The sequence below is a fragment of the Crotalus tigris genome, unplaced genomic scaffold (genome assembly GCF_016545835.1).
Source record: "Crotalus tigris isolate CLP2741 ecotype Arizona unplaced genomic scaffold, ASM1654583v1 scf7180000018172.2679963, whole genome shotgun sequence".
In the NCBI taxonomy this organism is placed as follows: Eukaryota; Metazoa; Chordata; class Lepidosauria; order Squamata; family Viperidae; genus Crotalus; species Crotalus tigris.
The window spans coordinates 2,192,470-2,208,381 of NW_024096864.1; the positions used below are offsets into that span (position 1 = coordinate 2,192,470).

The 15,912-nt window shown below is 41.0% G+C and overlaps 1 protein-coding gene across 5 annotated transcripts in view; it reads left to right on the forward strand.

The window, feature by feature from the left end:
* Nucleotides 1-15,912, forward strand: part of TENM1 (teneurin transmembrane protein 1) — a 324,284-nt gene that overhangs the window by 238,639 nt on the left and 69,733 nt on the right. For all 5 annotated transcript variants that reach the window (XM_039348752.1, XM_039348748.1, XM_039348751.1 and 2 more), the window contains exons 14-17: nt 6,193-6,409; nt 8,295-8,414; nt 11,087-11,348; nt 13,662-13,929. In XM_039348752.1, the coding sequence (XP_039204686.1) occupies nt 6,193-6,409; nt 8,295-8,414; nt 11,087-11,348; nt 13,662-13,929 (867 nt within the window). The remainder of the gene's footprint in view (nt 1-6,192; nt 6,410-8,294; nt 8,415-11,086; nt 11,349-13,661; nt 13,930-15,912) is intronic.

Here is a 15,912-nt window from a genome sequence, read left to right on the forward strand (position 1 = left end):
CTCTGTAGAGAGGCAGTGAAGCAGTATATAAGCCTAAGTGCTATTGCTATCAGGAGCCCTGGTAGTGCAGTGGTTAAAGTGCAGTATTGCAGGCAAATTCTGCCCACAATCTGGAGTTTGATCCTGATGGGCTTGTGGTTGAGTCAGCCTTCCATCCTTCTGAGGTCAGTAAAATGAGGATCCAGATTGGTGGGGGCAATATGCTGACTCTGTAAACCGCTTAGAGAGGACTGTGAAGCACTATGAAGCAGTGTATAAGTCTAAGTGCTATTGCTATCCCAGTTTCATGTGATTGTCATTGGCAGCCTTCCCAGCCAGCAGAGTTAACAGGAGAACTTAGATTTGTTTAATGATTGCATGATTCACTTAACAACAGCACGTAACAGCCATGGTAAAACCGTGGTAAAATAAAGGTTATAAAATTGGGTGCGACCCACTTAATAACTGCCTTGCTTAGCAACAGAAATTTTGGTCCCAGCAATGCCTGCAAATAGTATAAATACAATACAATACACGGGGCCATATCCCATCCACACAACAGTATTATTCTAATCTCTTAAGGCCATAAGGAACATCCAGGTTTTAACAAGTTGCCAGAAAGTCACAAGGGAAGAAGACATTCTCACCTTGGGGGGGGGGAATTATTGCATAAAAGCAGAGCTCCTGCAGACAGCTAAACATCTATGGAGATTCTCAGTCATCCAGGTCAGCCCTGCTCTACAACTTTGGTTCACGTTTGTTTTCTGAGAGGTGTGACTGTCTTTATCATTCGATCTCTGAGCTTCCTTCACCTTTCATATCACAGATGTCGTATCAAAAGCACATTTTTCTGTCTGAAATGTCTCTGGAGCAGATGCAGCTCCATGGAGAGCTGATTTCAGCTTGTGGTGCCCATCTGTGCCAGCTTGGCAAGGCTTAGCAGGACCAGCTGTGTGATGTTGACATCTTCAGCAGATGCCGTTTCTCCTATGCAGCTCACAGTTTGCCTTAAGATTGCCCTCTCTCTCTCTCTCTCTCTCTCTCTATCTCTCTCCTCTCTCTTTCTCTCTCTCTCTCTCTTTCTCTTCTCTCTCTTTCTCTCTCTCTCGCTCTCTCTCTCTCTATCTCTCTCTCCTCTCTCTCTCTCTCTCTCTCTCTCTCTCTCCTCTTCTCTTCTCTCTCTCTCCCTCCCTCCCCTACTCTGTTCCCCGTGCTTCATGGGGGTCTGCCTATTCTCTGCCTTTGAGATCAGTCAAAGAGCTCCAGGCTCCCCTTTTCTCTCTCTGCTGCCCAGCTATTGATCAAGAAGTATCAGCAATCAATTGTTAGAGAAGATTGTGTGGGTGGTTTGCAAGTCTCTAATTAAAGCTTTGGGGTACAGAATAACAAGGCAGCTTAAATCCACCAGCAACATAAGGCTAAACTGCATCTGGGCTGTGAGCAAGGATCATGTCACTCTCCTTTTGTCCCTCACTGACTGTATGACATATCTGTGCCTCCAAGCAGAAGTGTGTTGTGTTTCTCTTGTTTAGACTGTGCCAAGTAGCTTCCAGTAAAATCTGAAGCATTCTAACCCCAGTGCTGTGGTTGCTGATCTAGCTGCAAACTCACAGCCTCTCCAATCTCCTATTACAGGGAGATATTTTATGAATGCAGCCCCTTAGAAAGAAGACGCTAGTAACTCTCACATTACCGAATAACAGAATGGAAAGTGACCTCGGAGGTCTTCTAATCCAACGCCCTGCTTAAGCAGGTGACCCTATAACATTCTGGACAAATGGCTGTCCAATCTCTTCTGAAAAACCTCCAGGGGTGGAGCAACCACCGCTTCTGGTGGCAAGCTGTTCCACTGACTAATTCTTCTTACTGAGAGAAAATATGTCCATAATTCTAGACGGGATGTCTCTTTGATTGGCTTCCATCTGTTACTTCTTGTCCTGCCCTCGGATGCTTTGGAGACTGGGTTGACTCCCTCTTCTCTGTAACAGCCCCTCAAATATTGAAAGACGGTTATCACGTCATCCCTAGTCCTTGTCCATGACTATTCCTTTAAAGTTTCTGCTGAGGGTCCTCTCCTGATGTGTAGTCAGAATTTTTTTTTTCTTGTCTGGGTTCTTGTTTTTCCACTGAATGCTTCATCCTTCATTGTTACCTGGATTAAAGCTGGGATGTAATTCTTTATTCTTCTGTGCACTGATGATGTTATCTAGCTTGATAATGAAATGTCTGCAAGAAAACAAGCAAGCTCAGAGAGCACCAAAGATCCCACATTCCTAGTTTTCCTCCTTCTCTTCCTCCTCCTCCTCTTCCTCCTTCTCTTCTCCTAAACCCCACTCTCTTCTGGCACTGTTAATGTTACCTAGTTTGGTAATGAAACATCTGCAAGAAAACAACCAAGCTCAGAGAGTACCAAGGATCCCACAGTTTTAGTCCTCCTCTTCCTCCTTCTCTTCTCCTAAACCCCACTCTCTTCTAGGACTGATAATGTTACCTTGTTTGGTAATGAAACATCTGCAAGAAAACAATGAAGCTAAGAGAATACCAGGACCCCACAGTTACTCATCTATCTTGAGTCAAGCATTGCCCTGCCTATTAAAACGTTTTTTTCCTTCCCTCCTTTTTTCTTCCATTATTTTACTCTACCTACCTTTCCTTATTGCTTTCCTTGTTTCAAATGAAAGTTTAAATTAGCTTAACAATTAGATCCATGCATGCTGTTGCATTCTATTTCTTTCTAGTAAGCCTGTCCCACACTTCTCACTGACCTTGCAGAACAATCCGACGTATCTTTTTATATAGTAAATGAAATGCTACTTTTTTTCCCTTTCCAAAGTCTTGCGTATTGCCTGCCTCATCCTTCACTTCCTTCTCCTTACAAAACCTTTTTTTTTCCCTTCTTGCATTTCCATTCTTCAAACCGAAATCCGATGGTTAAACCTTCTGTTCCATGCGCAAGCCTCATTTTTCTTTCTGTATCATATGCGTGGAACGCTTTGCCCACAATCTTGAAAAATACTGCTATTGCAAAATATGACTTGCACTTTCTCAAAAGCTCTTTTCCCTTGGGACAGAAGCTGAATACAGAATAGAATATAGAATAATGGAAGGGAGCTTAGAGGTCTTCTAGTCTAACCCCTGCTCAGGCAGCAGACCCTATACCATTCCAGACAAGTGGCTGTCCAGTCTCTTCTTAAAAGCTTCCTGTGATGAAGCACCCACAACTTCTGGAGGCAAGCTGTTCCACTGGTTTAATTGTTCTCACAGTTAGGAAGTTTTTCCTTAGTTCTAGGTTGCTTCTCTCCTTGATTTGTTTCCATCCATTGTTTCTTGTCTTGCCTTCTGGTGCTTTGGAAAATAAGTTGACCTTCTCCTCTTTGTGTCCGCCTCTCAAATATTGGAACAGTGCTATCATGTAACCCCTTGTCCTTCTTTTCATCAGATTAGACAAACTCAATTCCTTCAATGTTCTTCATAGGTTTTAGCCTCCAGCACCCTAATCATCTTTGTGGCTCTTTTCTGCACTGTTAGATTTTTCTCAGATTCTCCCTTATTCCCAGGATACTTGAGAATTTCCTTCATATTTCTCTGGACGAAGCTTTAGAGCAGTGGTTCTCAACCTTTTTAATGCCGTGACCCCCAACCGGTCGTAAGTCGAGGACTACTCAACCGGTCGTAAGTCGAGGACTACTCAACTGGTGCAGCACCGTTTGCAGAATGGGACTTTTGGTGGGCTCAGCAGGGCAGAGACAGCATGGACAATTCCTATTGGCTTTTGAAAGCCAATAGAATTAGACTCTATTCAAGAGAGTCTATTCTATTGGCTTTCAAAAGCCAACAGAATAAAAGGGAGTAGCACAGCTAAGGAAAAGGGAAAAAAAATGGTGGACTGCGTTGTTTGGCGACCCCCGTGAAATGGTCATTCGACCCCAAATGGGGTCCCGACCCACAGGTTGAGAACCACTGCTTTAGAGCTATCTCCATTATTTGGAATGGATGGAAGGTCTTATGGGTGTGGTTTGACTAGAACATGTTATTTCATTATTCTGAAGCCTCCCGGCCTGTCCAAACCTCTCCAAAAGCCTCGTGACACCAGTTTCCTCATGAGATCTTATCTTGAGATATAATGGATCTACCGAAAGCCAAGGGGCTGCAGATGTCTGGAGAAAGCGTTGTCCAATTAGAGAAAGAACATAAGACATCTTCTAATTCAAATAAGTGAAAGAGAATCACACATTGACATTTCTCCCGAACTTTGAAATAAATTCATCAAAAACTCATTTCTTATTATCCTGCTTGAATGAGGACTCACGGAAGAAATGGAGGGCATTTTTTACTACTTTAAATAGTAGTTTAAATAATTGCCTGAGCTCAGAAGTAAGAAAGTCAGGGAAATGTTATGGAGATAGCTTCTTCTCTTTCTTGTTTTCTCATCCTGCCTCATTTTTCATTCTCTGTTTCATCCTCCTATCTGAGAGGTTTTTCTACCTCCTCCGTCTTATTCTCTCTCTCTTTTAAGATTACGATCTTAGGAACTGCAGCGACTCTGGAATTTCATCACGTTTTGTGACCTTCTGACAGGCAAAGTCAACGGCAAAGCCAGATTCACTTAACAACCGGGTTACTAGCTTAACAACTGCAGTGATTTAATTAACCACTGTGGCAAGCAAAGTCACAAAATGAGGCAAAACTCATTTAACAAGTGTCTCACATAGCAAAACATAACTTTTGGGCTCAATTGTGGTCATAAGTACTGCCAAAAATAGGTACAATATGCCTTCCCTTTCTGTTTGTTTGTTTTTTAAAAAAGGATTATCTTCCAAAAATGACTCATCCTTTATTGCACCTGATTGAAGGAGATATCAATTGTAAATCTTTAAAAATGCAGCCCCCATGAAATTCACTCCTGGCTTTAGTTGTCATTCCCATTCTGGAAAGTGAAGAAATTTATTGTCAAGCGCCAAAGAAATCAGGAGATTCAGGCAGTTCAAATGAGTATAAAGTATAAGTTCTCTACAAGAATCTGAGCTACTAACGGTCAAGGGGAAATAGTGGGAGTTAAGAAAGGAATTCATTTAGGGCTTGACTTAGATCTCTTGTGAGCATGCAGGAACTCATGACTTATGAAACATTTGACGCCTCCCTCCTGCTCAGGCTGGTTATCTCCTACATAGATAGGTTCACCCATCATGTAGGACTAGACCAGGGATGTCAAACTGCCGGCCCATGGGCTGGACGCGTCATCCAGAAGCCGCACCCACCCCATTGCCGGCAATGGCAAAACCGTCCCGATATGTTGCGATGTCGCGAGTTTGACATGTCGCGAGTTTGACTAGACTAAAATATGGTTGGGGAGTTTGTACACTGTGTTATGAAACATAGGTCATTGTGTTAAGCCACAATATGACTTTTTAAGAACATTTTATTCTCGTCTATGACCGTAATAAAGATTTCATTTGATCTGAATCTAATTAGCATGTAATTGAAGCACAATTAATTTTGTAAACCCAAGTTTAGGGCTCGGCATGTAGTGTTAATACAGCCAGTGTCGGTCATATCATGTGCTTTGCGTTCTGCAGGAAATAACGGTTTTAATCTACCTCTGAGATTACCATCTCTGGTTCTGACTACAGTGTCGTTTACTCTTAGCTTATTCATACTTGCTTCAAGATGGGGAAAGTCTATATCTTCTAGTTAAGAATGTCTAAAAAGTTTGAAGAGGATGAGATGCAATTGCTATAAATGGAGAGGTCAAGGGAATGCGTAGTGCAGAAAGATTTTATGTTCTCCTACCAGGTTTAATTTAATTTGAAATATTTTTCAGAATAACATCAAAGGGAAAAAAAGTTTCAGTAACATTCTCATAGGTGGAACGTGGTGTTCTTATGTTTATTTAACAATGAGGTAGTCAAAGGTTGAACATGAACAAGCTGATTTAAACCCCTAGAGCACATCCTTGTTATGTGCCCTTTTTCAATAAGATTCATCACTTAAGGGAAAGTCCTGCCTTTGAGAAATGGTTTAGATTTGATGGAGAAATTTAGAAAGCGGTTCATGTCCAGCTTGAATCTTCCCCTTGAACTTCATCCAGACACATAAACTTGCATTTGCACGCTTATCATTTGATTAACAATTTTTGGGGAAACATTTCTGAGCATTCAACCGTTTTCTTTATCTCTTCTGCAGTGTGTCTTTCTGATTTCCCCCCTTTTTCAGATGGTTTGACAGACTGTGTTGATCCTGATTGCTGTCAGCAGAGTAATTGCTTCTCCAGTCCTCTCTGCCAAGGGTCTCCTGATCCTCTGGACCTCATTCAGCAAAGTCAACCTCCTTTCTTGCAGCACTCACCAAGGCTCTTTTATGACAGGATCAAGTTTCTGATTGGCAAGGAGAGCACTCATGTCATTCAAGGCGATGTCTTATTTGAGAGCAGGTAAGTCTCCCTCCTTCCCTCCCTCTTATATCACAGAGATGGGGTTTTTTTTCTGAGTAGGACAGACAGCCAGGAACTTCCTAGATGTACAGGGACCTTGGATTATTAGCCATTTTTTCCTGGTTTCTTGAATGTTACAGTTGATCATCTATGGACATTCTCCTTCATCCAGGTCATGGTTGTCCCAAAGGTGCTTTTCCAAAAGGCACGTGGACTTTAGATTTATTTATTTAGCATTTGATCATTCATTTGCAGAGCTTGTAGGCCACTTGGCTGAACTTCTGTGCCTGGACCAATTTCTCTTAACCTCTTTGGCATCTCTGAATTTTATTGTTCTTTTTCTTCCTCTTCTTTTTCAAACAGATTTAAAGGCATATATTTATAGTATCCTTCGTAGCCTATTTCCCCCGGTGGTTTTAAATGCAAATTAAAATGTGTTCTCCTGTATGTTTATGTAATTGTCTGCTTATTTATTTCTTCCCCACCATCTTTTTGCTAAAAGATATCAAGGCAGCATTCCAGGAAGCAAACAATAAATGATGAAATGATCTTAAAACGAGAACGCCACCCAAAATATCAAGAAAGGAAATAAATCCTAAGAGCTCTTACATTGGGCCAAGTTAAAAAAAAAAAAACTGTGTCTTGGTCCTTTCTGTAGAGAAGGGAAATTCAGAAAAGGGGTTCACGCCGTCTTTTGAGGTGGAATGGCCAAAACGCCACCGGACCCCTTTTATAAAGCAAACCTTGAAACATGGGCTTAAAATAAGCCATTTGAAAACCCAGAACAAAACATCCTTCCCAGCATTTCAAATCCAACATCCATCTAGCACTTAAAATAGAAACTTTTAAAGTACTAGGGAGAGTGGGAAATGCCTTAACTTGATATATAAGTGATGATGTACTGCAGAAGTATAAATTGAAGGTGAAAGATTTCATAAGCTTTTCTGCATATCTTTTTTTTTCCAACGAGTTACCTGGTTTTGCCCAGTTTCTGGCACTGTGCAGAAGCTGTCTATGTCAGTTTGAAATGTTCGTGTCTCAACTTGTACTTCGTATATACCCTATTAGGCACCAACGTGTGATTTTCGTAGATGTGCATGTGTGTGTGTGTTTGTCTGGCTGAGCTGTGAATGCCACAGCAATCACAAGACAGAGAAAAGTGCAAGATAAAACTGACAGTGTGCTTTGTTTAACCAGTTGCATCTTATTTATTTATATTTACAGGGGGGAGACCTCATTTTGAAACAGAACAACTCTGTTCTGTTCAGAGCCACAAACGAGACAACTTTGACAACAATGTGTCAAAACTAAAACAACAATAATCTTGTACAGGAAAGGCTGAAATAGAATTGTCAGGGACACACCAGGTGACTTCTATAAGCCAAGATTATTGCTAGAAATGGCTGCCACTTAGCCAGTGATCCTTGTTCACAAAAACAGTTAAGAGTTTTAATCATTGGCTTTTAGGTTTTCATAAGTGGTTTTGGGAGGTTTTCAGGAAAACTGTGGGTTAAAAAGAAACTTTGTTGGTAAAGAGAGAGAGAGATCTGTGACAAGAAGAAAGGGAGAAAGCAAGAAATTGGAGAAGTGAAACATGGGTTGAATTATGTCCCACTCAGCATCAACCTAGGCCCAATCAAAAGAATCATTGTCCTTGCATTTTGTCCTGAGCTTCTGTAGGTGGCCACCACTTTCAGAACTAGGTGAACAAGGAGATGAAAATAGAGCGTAGCCCTGGAAAGGACAAAAGAGGACAGTGCTATATGGGATGAGCTTCCTGTAGACTTGCAACATACTGTTGTGAAATATATTATGCCGATAGTGTGTGTCAGTTGTGACTATCTTAGCATCTTTCTTCATCCACCTCACTCTTTTGTCCACCTAGACGTGCCTGTGTTATCCGAGGACAAGTGGTAGCAGTTGATGGAACCCCTCTGGTTGGCGTCAATGTGAGTTTCCAGCATCACAGTGATTATGGCTACACCATCAGCCGACAGGATGGAAGGTACATGATTGTTGCTTTCATGTTTATTTTCTCGGGGGAATTTTTTAATTAGGGAATTCGGGAATAGGTTGAAAGCAAATGGAGGGGGGATTGAAGCCCAAGAGAACTTTGTCCAGTTCATGAATTAAAAAGCCACCAAGAATCTGAATGACTCAGCAGCACACATATAACAACAACAGTTGAACATCACCGGCATTGACAATCTCATCAGTCAATTGCAAAAGACAGCTTTACTTGGAACAGCTTGCATCCTGCAATGATACTTGCAATATTATTAAAACAAAAATGTGCCTCTCTCATCAGGATGGATTTGATAGCTGGATAAAAATGCCAACTCCAGTCTAAACATCTGGCTGAGTGTGTGGCCAACCATATAATAATTACATTAAACTTGTATGTAAATTAAACTTATGCCACCTGATTCTAAGGAATCTGAATCATAATAAGAATAGATGACTCAATTGACTGACAACTGATTAATAAATGGATTACATGTAAAAGATTCTGTACATCCAAAATGCAGTACTGTAAGATAGATAATGATGATGATGATGATGATGATGATGATGATGATGATGATGATGGAAGGATAGATGATAGATAGATAGATAGATAGATAGATAGATAGATAGATAGATAGATAGATAGATAGATATAATGGACAGAGACGGATAGATAGATATAGATGATGGAAGGAAGGAAAAAAGGAAGGAAGAAAGATAGGGAGGGAGGGAATAAATAGATAGACAGAGAGACAGACATAGAGTATATTAAGTGCAAATGACTCCACAGCAGAATGAAAATTTCTTTAGGTTGCGGATTGTAATCTGTCAATCCAGTGTTGTTAGATATATGTTCTTTGACCCAAGTCTAGGGCTAAGAGCCAAGGACTTGCCCAAATTCATTCAACTGGCTTCCATGCCTAAGCGAGGATTAGAATTTGGTTTTCTCACTCTTAGTCCAGCATCATAACTGTTGCATCATATACACACATAGTTACACATGCACATAGACATATATACACACATCTATATGTTTTTTTTTCTTTCCCTTCCTTGTGCAGTAACGCATCTGAACCAAAGGAAGTAAATAAAACCTCAACCTAGCCCTGAGATTAAAATTGGCTGATTAAAGGAGGGACCTACCAATTAATCAGTTTAACCAATTAAAGCTCACAGAGGCAGAAAAAGTTCATGTTCAAAAATTTCATGCTTTCGTTCCTGCTTATTGCAATGTAAATACTCTAAAACTGAGAGTAAAAAATTCATAGCTGTGGGTGTAAGCAATGAAGCTACTCTCTCTCTTCTCTCTCTTCTCTCTCTCTCTCTCTCTCTCTCTCTCTCTCTCTCTCTCTGTGTGTGTGTGAGAGAGAGAGAGAGAGAGAGAGAAGAGAGAGAGAGAGAGAGAGAGAGAGAGAGAGAGAGAGAGATTTTGAAGGATCAGAGTTGTAAGTAATCTTTTTATTCCTCACTGTATATAACCTATGTAATGTTTGGGAAATTTGGTGGATTATACATAATTAAGTCTAACTCCTTATCAGCAGTCATTACCAGGGAAGATTTCCGTAAGAAGTACATCCAGTCATAAAGTAAAGAAGTCTTATTTATGCCAACTTACTTTAAATGACAATATTAAAATCAAAAGACAATAAGTAGCTCTTTATCTGCTCTACATTTGTTTCTGGAATTCAGAAGACTTCTTTCTATCACTACCTACTGACTCTTAGTAAAAGCACAGTGCAATTTTACCTTTGCGTTTCTTTCTTTTGTGTGGGCCATACAGTTTTGGCTACACAAATGGAGGCATTCAGACCCTGATCATCAGGAATATAAGCAATCGCATGAAAACTCATAGTAGATGATACAGCCAAGAGTCTCTTCCAAATTACCTTCAGGCATTGACCTCAAAACTATTTAGCTCAGAGTTCCCATTGATTTTTGCTATGCGAGCAGCCTAGCAACTACTCAAGGCAGAAGTTTGCTACAAGTTGCTTCAGACTTCCCTCATCAGCTTCTTTCCAGAATTGTTGGAATTAATTGCCTAAGTCAATTTTATTTTGATCGATAATCAAGAACGTGTTAAAACATAATTAGGAAAGAAAAAGAGTGTTCAGACTTAGATCAGCTGTCATCTCGTGTTCATTGTGATAGCACAGAATTGGACAGCTTCATATCTAAGAGAAGGAGGTTCACACAGACACTATCTGTTCTTGAGTGTTGATGCAGTAAAATGAGATATTTCTATTCAAGATGTCTTTTTAGAAGTTATGATCGCATATGACAAATTATGTCGGTCCTCCTGGATCATCTTAGGCAGCTATGTGCAACTAGTAGAGAGCAGAAGGTATCTATGGAGATTTTCAGTCATCCAGATCATGGTTGTCCCAAAGGTGCTTTTTTTTCCCCCAAAAGGGAACTGGACTTTTGTTTTTTCTTGAAGACGTTTCGCTTCTCATCCAAGAAGCTTCTTCCGTTCAGAACGGAAGAAATTTCTTGGATGAGAAGTGACATGTCTTCAAGGAAAAAGAAAGAAAGTCCAGTTGCCTTTTGGAGGGGGAAAAAAAAGGACCTTTGGTGCAGAAGATATTTAATAAAAGAGCTAAAAACATAATGGGGTAGTTTTGGTTCCAAAAGGTATCCAGATAACTCAAATGGTTTTATATTGTTTTTCAGTTTTGATCTAGTGGCTGTCGGAGGCATCTCAGCTACCCTGATCTTTGATAGATCACCTTTTCTTCCCGTGAAAAGAACACTTTGGCTGGCCTGGAATAGGTTTATTGTGGTAGACAAAGTGGTCATGCAAAGGACAGAAGCAGAACTGCCCACTTGTGACATTAGTAGCTTCATCAGCCCGAATCCAATCGTCATCTCTTTTCCTCTGACAACATTTGGAGGATCGTGTCCAGAAAGAGGGACAGTCATACCTGAATTACAGGTAAGAGAGAGGGAAACAGGGTTGTTGGGTTATTGAGAAAAGAACAGAAATGGGGGTCCCTGGTGCTCTCTGAGCCTGCTTGTTTTCTTGTAGACGTTTCATTACTCATACTAGGTAACATCATCAGTGCTGGTGGGGAGTGGAGTTTGCCCTCAACTTATATTCTAGTGCAGTGGTTCTCAACCTTTTTAATGCCGCGACCCCCCCCAACCGGTCGTAAGTCGAGGACTACTCAACCGGTCGTAAGTCGAGGACTACTCAACTGGTACAGCACCGTTTGCAGAATGGGACTTTTGGCGGGCTCAGCAGGGCAGAGACAGCCTGGACAATTCCTATTGGCTTTGGAAAGCCAATAGAATTAGACTCTATTCAACAGAGTCTATTCTATTGGCTTTCAAAAGCCAATAGAATAAAAGGGAGGAGCACAGCTAAGGAAAGGGGGGGGAAATGGTGGACTGAGTTGTTTGGCGACCCCCGTGAAATGGTTGTTCGACCCCAAATGGGGTCCCGACCCACAGGTTGAGAACCACTGGTCTAGTGGTTGCCTCTGTCACTGTTGCTGGGAGTGGTCTCTGTAGGAAGGAACAGAAAAGTATTCAAATGGGCTTCTTGGTCTATCTAAAGATTGTCTCTTGAATTTATTTATTGATTGATTAAATTTAAATGCTGCCCATCTCACTTTCAGTGTGATTCTGAGTGGCGTGCAATGAAAACAATAAGTAAAAATTCTTGACATTAATTCATGCATTGTAAAGGTTAATAAATAAATTACATTAGTGCTTTTAATATGTGCAGAAGTATAGTTTATTTTATTTATTACATTTATACGCACCCATCTCATTGTGGAAATGACTCTGGACGGCTTCCAAAATTCCTAGATTCATCAGTTCTTAAAATGCTAGTCCAGTCAACTATAGCTATGCACTACTTATTAGCACTATGTGATTTATTAGGTTCTTCTGATTTGAAAGCTATTTGATCAACTCTCTGAACTGAATCCATTTAATCCGAAGATTCTGCGGACTTTTGTATATACATACATGTGCCTTTATTAAACCAACTTTCTCAGAAAGCGAGAAGCAACCTAGAACTAAGGAGAAATTTCCTGACAGTCAGAACAATTAACCAGTGGAACAACCTGCCTCCAGAAGTTGTGAATGTTCCAACACTGGAAGTTTTTAAGAAGAGACTAAACAGCCACTTGTCTGAAATGGTATAGAGTTTCCTGTCTGAGCAGGGGGTTGGACTAGATGACCTCCAAGGTCCCATCCAACTTTATTATTATTATTATTATTACAATTCAATTTCACAACTGCAGTTACAAATGCAACAGCACTGAAAAAAAGTGACTTATGACCATTTTTTCACATGTACAGCTGTTGCAGCATCCTCTTGGTCACGTGATCAAAATTTGGGCACTAGGCAACTGACTCACATTTGGGCAACTGACTCATACTTATGATGGTTGCAGTGTCCCAAGGTCCCTTTTGTGACCTTCTGACAAGCAAATTCAAACGGGGGAAGCCAGATTCACTTAACAACTATGATACTAACTTGACAACTGCAGGGATTCACTTAACAACTGCAGCAAGAAAGGTCGTAAAATGGGGCAAAACTCACTTAACATATGAACCTGCTTAGCAACGGAAAATTTGGGCTCAATTGTGGTTGTAAGCCAAGGGCTTAGATGTACAGTTCCAATTTATCTGGAAGATGCCAGATTAAATTAAAACTTTGGCCCAGAGCGGTTACGATCTTCTGCATGAAAAACCATAAAGCTTTTGGAAAGCAAAATTCCACTGACTCCCAAGTTTATTAACCACTGTTGAAATATTTCCTATATAGAATTGTCTAGGCCAGGGGTAGGCAACGTTGGTTCTTTTATGACTCGTGGACTTCAACTCCCAGAATTCCTGAGCCAACATGGCTCAGCTTAGAAACTTCTCCCTTTCCCCTCAGCATGGCTGGCTGGGGAATTCTGGGAGTTGAAGTCCACGAGTCATGAGGGGGCCATAGTTCCCCCATGCTGGCTCAGGAATTCTGGGAGTTGAAGTCCACCAGTCACGAGGGGGCCATAGTTCCCCCAAGCTGGCTCAGGAATTCTGGGAATTGAAGTCCACCAGTCATAAAAGAGCCAAGGTTCCCCACCCCTGGTCTAGGCTATCTTTAAAGCCATCTGTGAACACAGCCCTGTTTGTAGCAGTGAATTCCTTGCATATTAACATTATCTCAGTCACCAGAGAAGCCCAACCTGGTAGATTATGACAAGATTTGTTGTGATATTAACATGCACAACTCTTTTTTTTTTTTCAGGTGGTCCAGGAGGAAATATCCTTTCCTTCCAGCTTTGTGAAGCTGAGTTACCTGAGCAGCAGAACCTCAGGATATAAAACCTTGCTACGCATCATCTTGACGCATTCTACGATCCCCCCTGGCATCACAAAAGTGCATCTCACTGTCACAATTGAAGGGCGGCTGGCTCAGAAATGGTTTCCAGCTGCCGTCAACCTCATCTATACTTTTGCATGGAATAAGACGGATATTTATGGACAGAAAGTGTCCGGCTTGGCAGAGGCAATAGGTATGGCTGCTTTAACAGTGCTATTGTGGGTGTGTTATAGGGGCAAGAGCTAGTTCTGCTTTGATGCTAAGTGACCGTGGGGATGCTGCAACAGTTGTAAGTGTGAAAAATGGGCATATGTCATTTTTGTTCCATGCCGTTGTAACTTCGAACGATCACTGAACAAAGGCTTGTAAGTTGAGAACTACCTGTATTTTGAATTCAGATGGGGGAAGTCTAGAAATGATACCTTTCCCCTATATTGGCAGTAACCCATTCATGTGTTTGTGTGTTTGACAAGGGATGCACCAAGGAAACACAATGCAACCTATATAGATTCTGCTCTGGGTCACATGATAGGGGAGGGGGCTTTAATAGAGAAATCAGGGATTTTATAAGTTTCTACCCGGCTGATTCTTCCATGGGGATGCATTAAAGGATGTTTCTCTTCTTAACTCTAAGCCAGCTGTGGCACTCCATTTTCAGACTCTACATTTCTTTGGCTGGGTCCTTCCGTAATTCCTAAGTTTCTCACATTCTGTTCAATTTGGGGGGGGGGTTCACGTCAGGGAATAGACAAGCAGAGTTCCCAAGCCGTTTTCCATAATTTTTCCAATATCCGTTGAATTGGGGAAAGAAAGAAAAAAGGGCACTTGTGGAAAGGGAAGTTTTGAGCTCAGAAATGTTTAATTTGATTGTTTGGGACACCCTTCAGAAGGAGAGCATGCCCAACTTTTGGAGATGTACAGGCAGCAGGAGACTGATTAACACTGCTTTAATAGTTTATGCATTTTATTTTAATATTACATGCATCTTCCACTGATTTTATTAAAGCTTCCCATTTCATCCTCATGGTTTTCGTTGGCATCACCTCTCATCCATCACAGTTGTGGCCACCCTGTGAAATTATTATGGATCATAAACACGCCAAGCACTTTGTAAATGAAATGTTCCAATTTCGGATCTTCGCACAGCTATCGCCAACTCCCAAAATGAATCTTTCTGATTTCACTCAATGTGTTAGATATCTTGCATCAGGTGACATAGTGATGGAGCTCTCGCTTTACATTTAGGAGGCTGAAAGTTTGATCCTAGGTAGCAGGAGATATTTCTCTCTCTGGGTGCAATGAGTAATTGTCTGCTGTGAATGCCACATAGGCATCAGGAAGGGCATCCAGCTAGTAAACACTCAAGGTCCGTTCAGTCATCCCGACTTCACCTCTGTGCAAGGGATTACAGGGTCATTAAAAGAAAAAAAAATAGGTATATTCCATCACTGAACCTGGAAATAGAGGCTGGACTGCCTGTGCCAAAGCAGGCTGTTCCAAACACAATTCATTTAATGTACAGGTCGTCCTTGACTTAATAGCAGTTCATTTAATGACCATTCAAAGTTACAACAGCATAGAAAAACGTGTTGTACAACCATGTCATGTGATCAAAATTCAGACTCTTGCCAACTGACTCATGTTTATGACAGCTGCGGTGTTTCTCAACTTTGACCACCTTAAGCCATGTGAACTTCAACTCCCAAAATTCCCCAGCCAGCTGTGTGTGTGCTGGCTGGGGAATTCTGGGACTTAAAGTCCACACCGCTTAAAGTGGTCAAAGTTGAGAAACACCGCTTTACTGCGTTTTTTCTTTCACTTTTTTCCTTTGTTTATCTGTTACATCCTGTTCTTTTATGCAACAATCACAACACCACTATAAACACTTTACATATCTTGAGTCCTTCTGGTTTCATTGACCTATCGGCAGAAGGTTGTCGATATGTGAAATATTTATTTCACTTCCTGGTTATATTTTTCCAGCATGATCTTTGTTTTGCTTTTTAGGAGAACCAGAATCGACTAAGTGGTCCTACTTGATTGGATCATGTATATAACATTAAAAGAATACAGTCAACTGTTTTATAATAATCAAGAAGAAAAGCCCCAGGTCTTGCATAGATTATATAACCACCCATTGAAGATCCTTGATGCAATAAAGCCAGGAGTTTCTATA